The following is a 13,128-nucleotide window of genomic DNA, read 5'->3' on the forward strand; positions in this document are numbered from 1 at the left end:
TTGAAATTTGTATTTAGTAATACGTGTCATATAAAGCAAAAGAATGTGCATCAGTGGCGCACTCAGGATTTAATCTCGGAGGGGACCGAGCGCTCAGGATTTAACCTTTGGGGGGGAGGCCGGGTTGACGATTAGCGAATACACACTACGCATCGCATACGACCTATGACTGAGCATCTGCAGTGATCGCTAATTCATAAGTAGTATAGAAATAGAAGACACGACACAACATAAATAAAAAAAATGAATTTAAATTAGGAAAAGATTTTTGGAAAATTTTCTAGTGTTTTTTCCTTTTCTTTGGGGGGTACCCGGGCCCCTTTCCCCCCCTTCTGGGTACGCCACTGATGTGCATATAGATGCTATTATCGTTTCAGAACAGTGCGGGAAAAAATAATAAATATATGTATTTTTAAAAAAATATAATCATAATAGCAGGCAATAAAAATTAAAAATAATAATAATAAAATAAAAAGCTTAATCACTATTTACGCTTCGCTGAGTCAGTAAGATTTTAAGTGTGTTACGAGAGAAGCAGGTTGATGGTGATAAGACACTGCAGGTGTTAGACGTATTCAGTAGGGCTAAACCAAGTGAGGAAAATTGCTCATTCATTGATTACCAGATAATTTTAAAAAGTGAGTTTGTACATTTTTAGTTCTGGAAACAAAATGTCTCGATAACCAGGAAATGACATTATTTAAGTAACAAGGATGTAAATACAAGATTAAATTTTAAAAAAAAAAAAAAAAAAATTGAAATAAAAATTGGCAGACGACTAGCAGTGTTTATCTCAATGATGGCGCCAGTGTGCCTTAGATTCGTATAACATTATTTTAAAGTAAAGGATATTTAAAAATAAACATAAAAAGTGCTTTGTTCATTTAAATCTAATAAAAATGGCAGTAAAAAAAATAATAAACACTGACTTTCATATAAATAGCGAACATCTTGTCCTTTCTATTACGAAAAGTCGGATGAAAACAAAATGTCTGTTTTTCCCCTCTTTTTTATGAAAAAAAACTTAAAAAAAGCAATTTAATTTAATTTTTTTAAAAGTCATATTTTTGTTGCGTAGTTCTAGTTCAACGATTTTCTCCTCATCTATTTAAATACTTCGGGCTAATTAAGGATCAGTTCAGAAATGAAGTAGTGAAACCTGTCGAACCAGGAAAGTAATCAACTAACCAGTGAACATCCACTTGGTTTGCCATACCTTGTACAGGTGCTTCCAGAGCAAACACAGAAGATAAAGGTAGCAGATAACAATAATGTCGATGTTGGGACAGCAAAGTACATCCCCGTGTGAGGTGAGATAATGACGTCAGATGCACACGTGACTTGAAGATGTGTCTTGTTCTCGTAAACGTGTAGTTTGTTGTAAAGTTGGACTGAGCTAGCCATGTTTTGTTTGTGCGCGCGTGTGTGTGTGTACTTGAGGGGTGGTGCACGGATATGGTGATTGCGTAATGATCTTTGGCCTCGTCCTACGGGAGGCGATCGATGCAAGAATTAACGGTGTCGTCACGCGGGTATTGTGAGATAACCAGAGAAGGTGAATAGTTTTCTTTGCGGATAGTTTATGAAGCCCTTAGAGAATGAGAATTGTCCGGTAAGTTCTTTGACCTTAATATTGGTCAGAGCATCCTTTGTTCTGACCACGAATCTAACAAATTAAGAACGTATTACCTGTGAGAGGGAATATTAAAATTGCTGTTCGTGTACCCGTTGTTCGTAGAGTGGTTTAAAGAGGCCTTCTGGCGGGTCACCAAGATGGGCATCCGATGGGACGGAGTGAAAACAGAACTTGCCATCGTCTGCCCGCTTCACGGTGAGAAAACACATTAAAGCTTTCCTAAACTGGTTTTCAACGTGCCTATTGTCCCGTGGAGAGTTGGGGCGCGCTGATTGGTAGGAGCGAATGGAGGGTGAAACGCGCGCGGAAGGGAAGCCGGGAAGTCCGGTACAGGGTATTATTTTGGTGGCAGTGACACTACTGGCCACCCTTTACCTAGTAGTGAACGCCGTGAGAAGACGGAGTTGCAAGCGTCTGCCGATTAACACAACTGGCGCCGCTGGTGGAGACTGCAAGCACATCATGGGCGACATGGCCGATGTCGTACAGCCACAGGTGTCAACGCAGGAGGACCTGCTGTTCAACTGGGATTCCGTGAACAACGACGAATACGGAGACGAGCCGTTTGTGCACACGGCCGTCGAAGTGCAACCGAAACGAAGTGACGCTCTCAGCGACGAGGATAGGCAGTTAATTCTACTGTACGTGCATAACAATAGGCCCGACCTGCTGACCCAGACTACGGAGCTCGGAGACAGTGGAAGCGGTCGCAGTTTTCTCGAAACGATCGTCGAAGAAAGCTCAGATGACCTGCGGAGTCCGAGCGAAGACGGAGACATGTCGTGGGGATGGAAATCATGGGATGACGACGAAGACGACGACCGAGACGACGAAGAGAGTGAATCGGAAGACGATCGCGTCACCGTAGTGGAGGTTAAAGCTCCCCATCGACGAAAACGTACAGTGACTGCCAACGGCGATTTGGAACTCAATGGCTACCTGGATTGTGCGGCAGACGTGAGCAGATGGCAGCAGCTGCCTGTCGGAGATGTGCACTGTGCATTTCCGGTGTTGTTCGATGACTTCCGGTTGGTAGATAATGGAGTCGATGGACGACATCCGATTCGCACGCCCTCTCCCGGTGATAGCAGTGTCACGTACTCAGAGGTAAGTCCCACGTTTTCTTATTGCAACTCGAAAGGGCGCGCGCCCGAGGCAGATCTGTTTACAGAGGAAAACGTGCCAAGCTACATCACCCATCTACACACACCTCCTCCTCGTCCTTTGTACGACAACCACCTCCATCAGGGAGAACACGATGAAGAGGAAGAGGGCGATCGAAGGACAGTGCCTTTGCTGGAAGTCGTAGGTCGTGACCCACGCCTCAGTGCTGCGGAGGCCAACGAACTATGGAGAGGAGTAAACGCCGAATCTCATGCCGAAGGTGACCCTAAACAGGACGAGTTCGCTGACGATGTGAGTCACAACCCACTGGTAGAAAGAAACGAGGCCTTGCACTCGTTGGAAAATAATATCAATGGGACGCTGAGTTCAAGCGAATCAGAAGAAGAAATCGAAATCCTACGAACCCGTCGAAAGCTCCCTGATCACCTAGAAAGAGAGGACAGCACTAAACTGTCGAACGGTGATTACATTTACGGAGATCAAGATGATGCGATTACAGACAGCTTCGCTTCCGTTACCCGAACCGGTCAAGACCGTGGCTCACTTACAGAGGAATCTCTCTTGCCATCGTGTGAGTCGCAGACGATATTGCTGCCATGGCAACGGATAGCACGTCGTGAAAGGGCCAAAGACGATGCAGTAAAGAACATGGTGTGCGCCGAGAACGACAACGCTGCAAGTAATCTCGTAGACGCCAATGGAATTAAGGAAAGCGCTTTTGGTAGCCACCATCCGACGAATGGCGAAACAAATAAACAACTAGAAAAATTACTTTCGGCGCTTCGCGGAAGTAATGGGTTTAATCTCGAGGAACGAGTCAGTGAAAGGTCAGAGGTTAAGCCTTCCGGGAACAACAGAATAACCGACTATTTCGGAGAAGGATTAGAGGGATGCGCTGGAGAAAAGATGGCTTCTCTTTTGTCGGAGGTTTTTGACAATAACTCGGTTATTAGAGCTCAGAAAGTGGGACGCTATGAAGAGAACGAGTGGATCATTGCAGGCAAGCAAGGGGATGATTCGGGATATGTGGAGGACGTCGAAAAAGAAGAAGAAGAAGAAGCGAAGATGCGATTCGAAGAAGAAGAGGATGAAGAATTTTCCGGTGAGCACTTGGATCAAGCCGCACGTCTTCAAAGGTTGCTGGATCGCTGTTGTGCAAGGAGGGCGAAGATTTTATGCGAAATAACCGAAATGTATCGTCTCGATGACCAGTGGAGAGAATCGAAAGGTCACGTGGACGGAGAAATCGCAGAGAAATCTCGTACGAAAGAGAAAGACGAGACTCCTCCAACGACCTCGTTGACATGTTCCGATACGGACACGGAAGCAGAACAAACATCAACAGACATCTGCGACAATGAGGTCAAAGACCAGGACGATAGGAAATCGGCGGAGCATAACTCGTTAGCTGTTAATAGCCGTAAGGAACCCGATGGGACACACCTTCGAGTCGACTCATTACCCGCCACATGTTTGCTTGAGGAAGAGAGGGTACGCGAGGTGCTGCCATCTAGCGTAGAGGTCGAAAACTACCACGTGTCTATTAACACCGGTGAAATCCGATCTCTACGGAGTTCTCGCATGACGTTTGACTTACTGACCCCAAGAATTCCAGATAACACGGAGGAGGAGTCGGCAGTAAGAGATGAACACCAGTCGGAAAGTGTTTTAGCCTTGGTGGAAGACAACAAAGGGGCATATGTAGTTCCAGAGAAGTGTTGCGAGCAGCTATGCGAGGGTGACAGGACAAAGTCTTCTGAAGCCGTAGAAAATTCCAACTGCGAACGGAACCCGTCTGTTTATGAAGGCGGCCAATTCCTGGATTCGCTGAGAGAAGGGTGCAAAGCCGTCTCGTCACTGTACGACATTTTAACGCCTCTGGATCAATTCCCGTATCTCCCAGGGGTGTCCTCGCAGTTCCTGAATGCAGAGAGTCGACTGGGGGGTTCATCCCCAGACCTTTCTCTCACCGACTGCCCTCCTTGCGCAGAGTCGTCTGCTCCTGACAGGTCAGAGTTCATCGGCGACGTAACGCAGACGCCCCAGAAAGACGGGTTACTGGCAAGACGCCCACATTCGAAAAGCACGCCGGATTTGCGGAAATTACTGGGAGCGGAGTGCCCGTCGTCAGCGCCGGCGCCGTTATCGATAGTGCTGAGTAAAAGCGTGAGTCAGAGGATCCAGGAGTACTTGGTGAACAGCGCCAAGCCTTCCTCGCGAAGGGAGCTTCCGCCCTTTGAACGCAGTCGACACTACCAGCGGATGTGTGCGAGCAGCGAAAGTGTCGCCGAGAGAGCCGCCAAGTTCGAAGCTCGTTACGGAGGTGACAAGGCAGGGGGAACGCTTCAGAGCGCGAGGGCGGTCACCAACTCCCCCACAAGACGAGAAGTTCAGCATTCCTCTCTACGCTCGACCAGCTGCATGCAGTCTTCGCCGTGTTTGCTCGTGAGCCCGTCTTCCCAGAGAGGCTCGGGTGAATGGACAACGACAAGAACCCTGCAGGATCATGAACTGTCCAATTCGCACTTTGATCGACGAGGATTTAGACCTAACCTCTCGAAACCTCCGTTTCAGAAGCCTACAGCGACTGTCAGGCCAACGACAGACACCAGCAGAAGTTCGCGCGTTCAAAACGGCGAAAGCGAAAAGTTCTTGTCGGTTGACGGAAGTCCCAAAGGTCATCGGAAGGTTGACACGTGGTTTGTTACCACCACCACCGATCCAGATCGCATCGCATCACTAGCAGACCATAATAGAAAAATTCTTCCCGCCTATCTCAGCGCACGCGACAAAGATGATCTCCAAACACCTCTTTCAACTTTAACCTGCCGTCAGTCGACACTTCCGATGACAAAACCAACCAACCAGGAACCTGCTCGACGACCTACAGGATTTCAGAGAGCAGCTGCCAAACCGCCACTTCCACCCCAAATCGGGGTCGCATCTGGAGTTCGAAACCGAATCGCCAGCGCACGCAAAGAGTTTTTCGAACGCCTGGGGAAACAGGAATCCGTACAACAGCAACAGCAGAAGCGGGAACACAACGATGGCGGGAAGGAAAGATTTGAACAGTTCCGGAGATCGGCGAGAGAAGAGAGGGTTCGACTTGCCGCTAGTACCCCCGACATAGCGGCGCTGGAGGCAGCAGTGCGCAGCAGCATTCGCATCACCGACATCGATCGCTCTTCCGATCGATCGGCGCGTGAACCTGAACAGCCCCGCCATTGCAGTCCTTACGGGCGCAGTACGGGGGACGTCGCCTGGGTGTCGTGTACTGAACAACTGCATCACGAGCGAGCAGAGAAACAGAGAGACGTCTGGTGGCGAAGCAAAAGTCACGGTTACCTGGAAACCGACATCGACACCCTCATCTGTCGTGAGGTGTACGACACTGACGGGGACGCCGCCGATACTGGTCATCCGGCGTCCGCACGCACACGCAGTATGTTGATGCTAGGCACCGAAGTCTCCGATTCCGCCATTGAAGACAATTCACGAGCTCGCAGTATGGATTACCTGCTGGACGAAGACAACCGCTTGTCGGTCCTCCCACCGGAGAATCAGTTGGGCGACGGAAGGGTCAAGTCTGAGCACGAACTGCGGATAGAAAGGTCTCTGCAAAATCTAACGCTACCCGACTGGTACAAAAGGTCAGAGTGGAGTCGCCGACCCAAAGAGGGATTCATCTTGAGGAGGGGGTCGGAGGGAGAGAGCGGCAGACGAAAGTGGCAGTCATCGTGCACCTCAAGAACGCCTTCAGCATCGAGCTTAACAAGCAGCTCTTACTCTGCTCGCAACGTCGTCATTCCTAAACGAGCCTCCACTTCCGAATGGAGGTACACCAACTCCCTTCGGTCGTCCCGCGAAAGTCTGCCTCCTGCTAGTCCTGCTTCCCTTTCTCCTAGAGATTGTTCGCAATTTCAGTACGGACTTGGGTCGCTCTCTCGTTGGAGCAGCAGTCGATTGTCTACCAATAGCGCCCCTGCATTCGCCTGGTCCGTGTATCGTTCATTCCGCCAGCCTTACTTGGGATGGAGAGCTGCCGCCGCTGCAGCATCCGCCCAGACCCCTAGCAGCGGATCTCGTTCTCCCACCATGTCACCAGCTGCTTCTACACCTCTCTACGGTAGCAGACCCGTGTCTCCCCGAAGAACAACCTTCAGTCCGGCTACCCTTCGACCTGAACATCCGGAGTCTTCCGACAGCCGCGTTTCTCCGTTGGCTATGTATTCCAGTAACGCCGATGGGGCGTTTTTTGAAAACACCGAAATTGCAGTCCCTCAATTGTACTGCTACGACACCCGATACAAGAACGAACCCATGCGGTCTCATTCCGATTCTACTCACGACAGCTCGAGATATAGCTCGAGGAATTACAGTATCCCTCAACGATCTGGATTTCGTCGAGATAGGTATTCGTTCCTTCAGAGTCTGTATAATAGCGAGTCGGACATCTTCACTCGCGATTCCGGGTCGGACGACCATTACGACAAATCACCATATCGTGCACCCCGCGTGTGGATAGAATCGTCTTTTGTGGGATCGAAACGTTCTGGTGAACAAGCAACCTCTAAGGACAGCACCTCTTCGGCTTCAAGCGACAGACCACATCCCAATGGTTCTGTGCACCGACAGACACCACCGACCACTACTTCTTCCGCAGTATCTTGTGCATCTCAGCGAGCAGTGGGTGAGTATGCTATTAGAGACTTTCGTAGATACGGAATCACAATCTAGGACTGGCCATCATCTCCACTAGGGGGAGTTACCATCTGTTTTATATTGTATCACATAACGTGTTCAGTATTGTGTTTTCTAAGTAATAAGGAAAGGTATGAAAGAAAAAGAAAAATGGATAGAAAGCTCAAAGCAGTCTTTCTGTTACGAGGTCAAGGACTGCATTTTTTATGTTGATGCAGTACTTCCCCCTCCTCACCTTTATATGGACGTACTTTTCTATATCTGCATAGTCTATATTTTGAGAAACAGAGAAGCAAGTCCCTGTTGTTCTTATAGAACAAGAGGGAGCTGTATGCATATCTCTGTATGCGTATACAGAGACGAGGCTTTTATCTCTGTATCTTATTCAGTTGATCAGTCACATTTAGTGAATGAAATATGATTGATCTACCTTGCAAAAGGTTAGCAAAACTAGACTATTCCGGTATTTGGCAAAGTATTATGGATAACTATTAAGTACATGTCTAATGTTAAGTGCAAAATGTCATATCCATTTGAATTTTTTTTCCTTCATACCTTGTACAAACGAACAAAGCAAGAGTTAATATATAATATATCTGAGATATATGATTAATTCGACTTCCAATACTTTCTTCTCTCAGCCCTAGTCTTGTAATAAACAAGACAGGAATTTTATTGCCAACAGAGGGCGCATAGGGAACAAAATAACGTCATTAACAGGCGTTTAAAATACCTGTTGTACATAAATATATTTTTTTGTTTCTTTAATGTTCCTTAAGCTATTAAAATCCCTGACTTTCAACTGAATTTTAATGTTATATTGTCCACTATATGAATTGTTATACATCTTATCTTTATGTGCCTTGTGTATTAAAATGATAATAATAATAATAAGAGGCTTTAAGTATCGTATAAGACATCCCTGAAGAACTATTTAACAGTTATTATCCATTTACTATCACCTCGTTATTTAAGTCGATCATTGATTAGTATTAGATGTTCACTATTATAATCTGTTTACCACACAAAGTCTCAGTGGTGTATAAGTTAGCTTTGTTAGCCTACTAAACCAGTTTTGGTTTCAGATATTTCCTGTTACTGATTCCCTCAAATCGTACTTTTGTTACATAATATTGTATATATGTATGTACACAAAAATGTCGTTAATATTTCTGACATCTCACTTATGCACTCTGGGGAGAAAATGCAGCAGGAAAAAAAAACATATACGATGAATAGATTGGGATAATTCAACTCCATAGAGATTTCGATATATTTCCAATCAAGAACGGCTTTTAGGACTCGAATTTAAATATATTTTCACTTTGGCACATTTGAATGTTTTTTACTGCACGCGCGCATTAGGATGTTGTTGCTTTTTTAATGCATCTAATCTATTTGTCATCTCTCTCTCTGAATGGATTTTTCGGATGTAATCTACTTATTCATAAATGTTTAACTGTAGTATATTGTTTCACTGTTAACGGATCGATTTTTTTTTTAAAAAAAACGGAGCTTTTAGAGTGAGTCAAAAATACGATATAGAAAGGATAACTTTTGGAGGTGCCTTGGTACTCTCTCTCTCTCTTTCTATCTATCTATATTGGTTATTAATAACTCAATACAGCTTTTGATAGTTCTGGTAAGCTTTGGGCTAACTATTTAGAATTATTTTCAATACTGTAAATTATATCATTTTTAAAGCACTAATAATACATATTATTCCATCTACTCAGAGTAATAACAGTTTTCTCGAAAATCTTTTCAATAAATAATAAAAAGGATGAGCCTACCCGATACTCCAGTCACAAAAACACTGAAGAACTCTTCCTGCCGAAGCTACTCTGGCAGTGCTACTGGAATCCTGATTTTTTTTTTTTTTTTTTTAAATTCTATAGAATGAAAATGACATTTTAAAAAAAAATCCAAATTTAAACACCATCTTGAGAAGTCATTAGAGATGTCTGAAGTTGAAATTCATTAAAAATAGGAATAGTTGAAATAGTAATATTAGTAATATCGCAAGTTTTCTTTAATAAGCTCTTTTAAAATCACATAATATTTCTTTGAAGCTTTACTAATGAAAAAAAAAATTAATACTATAATGATCTTTCAATAACAATAATATCTTATAATCATGTCTAGAATTACGTAAATTACTGGTAAATGCTACTACAATAATATGCTCACAAATCTAGCTTTCCATTAGGACAACTAATCTTCAGATATTTCACAAATTAACTGGGAACAACCTGGATTAAGCTGCATGATATCATACTCTTATTTTATTCAATTCTTTTTAATCAATTTTCTACCTCATTTAGTATAGAGTATTTTTGTGATCAATACTTTTTATTAATCCCGTATTTTATTTCAAAACGTCTGATATATACCTGTCATGTTGTTGATTTACAATTTTTGGTTTTCTTCCTTTTACAATTTTTTTTTTCTTTAGTTTCTCTTGCTGTTTTTAATTGGGTAATTTTTTAATTGTTTGCAAAGTTATTTAAACGTATACTCCCTTTTTTTTTCTTTTTGTACAGAAAAAATATTTTAATATTTACTGACAAATCCTATTCCATGAATAACCTAGCCGTTGACATTACGCTGGGATTGAAAAAAATAAATAAATAAAGTCTTCGCCATTTTTTATCATTTTTAAAATATTAATATCCTTAATGATTTTTGTTTTTCCCATGAGTGGCGCTCATATCATTTCCATGACAATCACACGTGCACAAGTGTGACAAAAAACAAAATGTTCGTTGCGTGATTATTTCAACATGTTCAAATTTGCGTCTTTCATTAAATTAAGCTCATTTTAAATACTATTTTTTGATGTCGTTTGATGATATTCTGAATATTCTACATAATTTATTATTTTTTTTTCATGTATATTTTTTTAAAAATTCGTGTAAAATATTTACGAGGATATGAATATAAACAGTGCAGTAATGCTTGTTGGGGATTCGAGTTATATGTATGTGGATATCATGAATATACGTTTGGTTTGTATGGAAGGTTTAAAAAAAAAAAAAAATGGAACGTGACAAATGATGCATGTTGTTTTTCCATTGAAAGTACCTGATTTGCTGTTGTATCTATTTTGTTAAATAAAGCTTCATTCACAATTATGTTGTGCACGATTGTAGTGTTTTATTTCTGATGTAGCAATCAGATTACATAAACCCTGTAGAGTAGTCCTCTATTTAGTTTTTTCCACACTTTCATCATTTCCTTTATTTCTACACTTGCATCGTCCTTGTAGTAAGCATCTATTCACTACAGCAGCAGCACTTACACCTTATCCATTGCAAAATAGTTTTGTACATTTATTTTCTTATATTTTACCTTATGATGCTTCTCAAAGTTTAGATAAAAACTTTAATATGCTTATATTAAAAAGCATATTAATAATCATTAGTTTGCTAAGAAAGAAAAGTAGATTTTATTTATTAGTGCTTAGAAATTTCTTTTCTCTTTTGCACTGCATTTTTTCTGTTCTGCTTTTTACCACCCAATGTAGCTTTTTTTTAGACTCGTTCCACTCTTTTTATCTTCGTAATTATGAAATGAATGAGATAGCAGAAGAAAATATTAATTAGTTAATTTACTGAATATTTTCAATATATATATATATATATATATATATATATATATATATATATTTCAAGGAATATAACAGAAATTAATTAGGAAAAAATAAAAGTTAAAATATTCATTTTAATGGATATTTTAGTCATAAGTCTTCCAAATAGGGTCGACTTTAGGGTATGACTGATTCGCAAACAAGTTGATACTCCTAAGCACAAGCAAACATGTAACTTTAATATTAATTTAAATGTTTTTTTTTTTTCGAACCATTTCTTTAATCAGATACTCTTCGATGTGATATTTTAAATCTTGATTCATCGCTGATAATGCTCAAGTTAGACACTAGTACCGAAATATTGTTAATAATAATATTATTATTATTTCGCGACACCTCCAAAGGAATCCAAAACTCATCGAGGGAGGGCACCTACTCTACAAATCTCCGTCTCCACCACATAATTCACCAACCACAACCTAATTTCGACATACCAGTATTTGAATATCAATAATAACCTACAGCCATAACGATTATAATAAGACTGAGCAATCCTATTACTGTCTTTATTTTATTTGACTTTTTTTGTCTGAACCTTATCCTTATTTATTTTTATTTTTAGATGATGCTGTGAGGGGTGGTGAAGTTTTATTTTTTATTTTGCAATACTAGTATTTTGTTGCATTTTTTATTATGAGAAAATAATATACATTGAGCTTTACAGTATTAAAGCAATATCATGTACTCGTAGCAGAGGACCAAACATGGTCTTTTTATTTCAGTTCACATTTTCAACATGCAATGTCATTCATGATCTTCCTGTGTAACATCGGATGATCATCTACCTCAAGACTCTCGATCATGGGGATTCATTCCCACACTTTGCCTATCGGTAACAAAGCAGAAACACTGCCTGCCCTGTTACCGGTGATTACAATAGCTTCCAACTTAAATAACTACAGACAACATCATCAGTGTTTCTAACAGGCGCTTAAGCTCCCATGAGCTTTCATGTATCATTGGATTTCGAATTTGGAGGATAAGGTGGTTATAGTACTTTAAGTATTGTTTTGTCTGCAAACTGCGAGTGTACTACGGACTGGTTTGTTCTATTATTCGCTATTGTACTGCACAAACCAAGTCAGAGTTTAAATTTCTCTTCATCTATTTTCCGGGACTTCGTATCAAAAGGGGGAAAAAAAGTCAAGGTCATCGGAATGCATACCATTCTCATGTCTTTGGACTGAATCATCACCGACAGCAGGGCTTCCACAAATACTTTTTTTTTTAATGCACAGAATAAATGTCAGTAAACTGTGAATACATCCAGGAAAGAATTGACTATTTCATCGATCTTTTCCCTACTTAGTGTGTGGACTGTGCCCTGTTTTGGCAGAATAAAATGTCAAAGTTTTTGCTCCTTGAAAAATATAAAAATATCTTTCCCGGTCATCGATTGCAATCTTTTTCCTAAGCAGAGATTGTCTTTTATAAATAATGTTTTTTTTCTCTAGTTTTTAAATGCACTTACATAGTACTTAATCAATATTTAAGATCATTTTTGAAAGAATTCTTTCTTGTTGACAGTGTTGTAACATAATGCATACTTAAAAAAAAAAAAAAAAAAAAAAAAAAAAAAAAAAAAAAAAAAAAAATCCGCTATGTCTAAATCTTGTTCTGTTATTGTTAAAGTTAAGTTCAAGACAATCTCTGTCTTGAAGATTCCGAAATACTCTTGCAATAGTTGTATAAATGTCAATAGGTCCAGGAATGATGTGACTTGACGTGCTACCGGTTCTTTATATCGCACGAGTGCACGTGATAAGATATAAAGTATGAGAGGAGGATAAGGAAATGTTTTTACCAGGGAAATAAGCTAACTGGAAAAGTGATTTTTTAGCTTTAAAAAAAAATAAAAATGCCGTTGCCCGAGTGATATGTGCAGCTGTATTATTTTATTAAGACGACTGCCGGCAAATGGAGACTCCTCGGTAGCACAATCAGGAGAATAATATGACATTTGCCCTATGGTAGAAGGAGCTGGATTCGAATCCCATTTAGGACATGAAGCAGAACC

At 41.2% G+C, this 13,128-nt stretch overlaps 1 protein-coding gene across 2 annotated transcripts in view; it reads left to right on the forward strand.

Moving 5' to 3' along the window:
* The first annotated feature begins 1,435 nt into the window (after positions 1–1,435).
* Positions 1,436–13,128, forward strand: part of LOC150098494 (uncharacterized) — a 128,564-nt gene continuing 116,871 nt past the window's right edge. For both annotated transcript variants that reach the window (XM_090405309.1, XM_090405310.1), the window contains exon 1: positions 1,436–7,451. In XM_090405309.1, the coding sequence (XP_090261435.1) occupies positions 1,922–7,451 (5,530 nt within the window). In that variant the 5' untranslated portion in view covers positions 1,436–1,921. The remainder of the gene's footprint in view (positions 7,452–13,128) is intronic.

This window comes from Typopeltis vanoorti, chromosome 15 (genome assembly GCF_054136105.1).
Source record: "Typopeltis vanoorti isolate ZY-2024b chromosome 15, IOZ_Tvanoo_1.0, whole genome shotgun sequence".
Classification (NCBI taxonomy): Eukaryota; Metazoa; Arthropoda; class Arachnida; order Uropygi; family Thelyphonidae; genus Typopeltis; species Typopeltis vanoorti.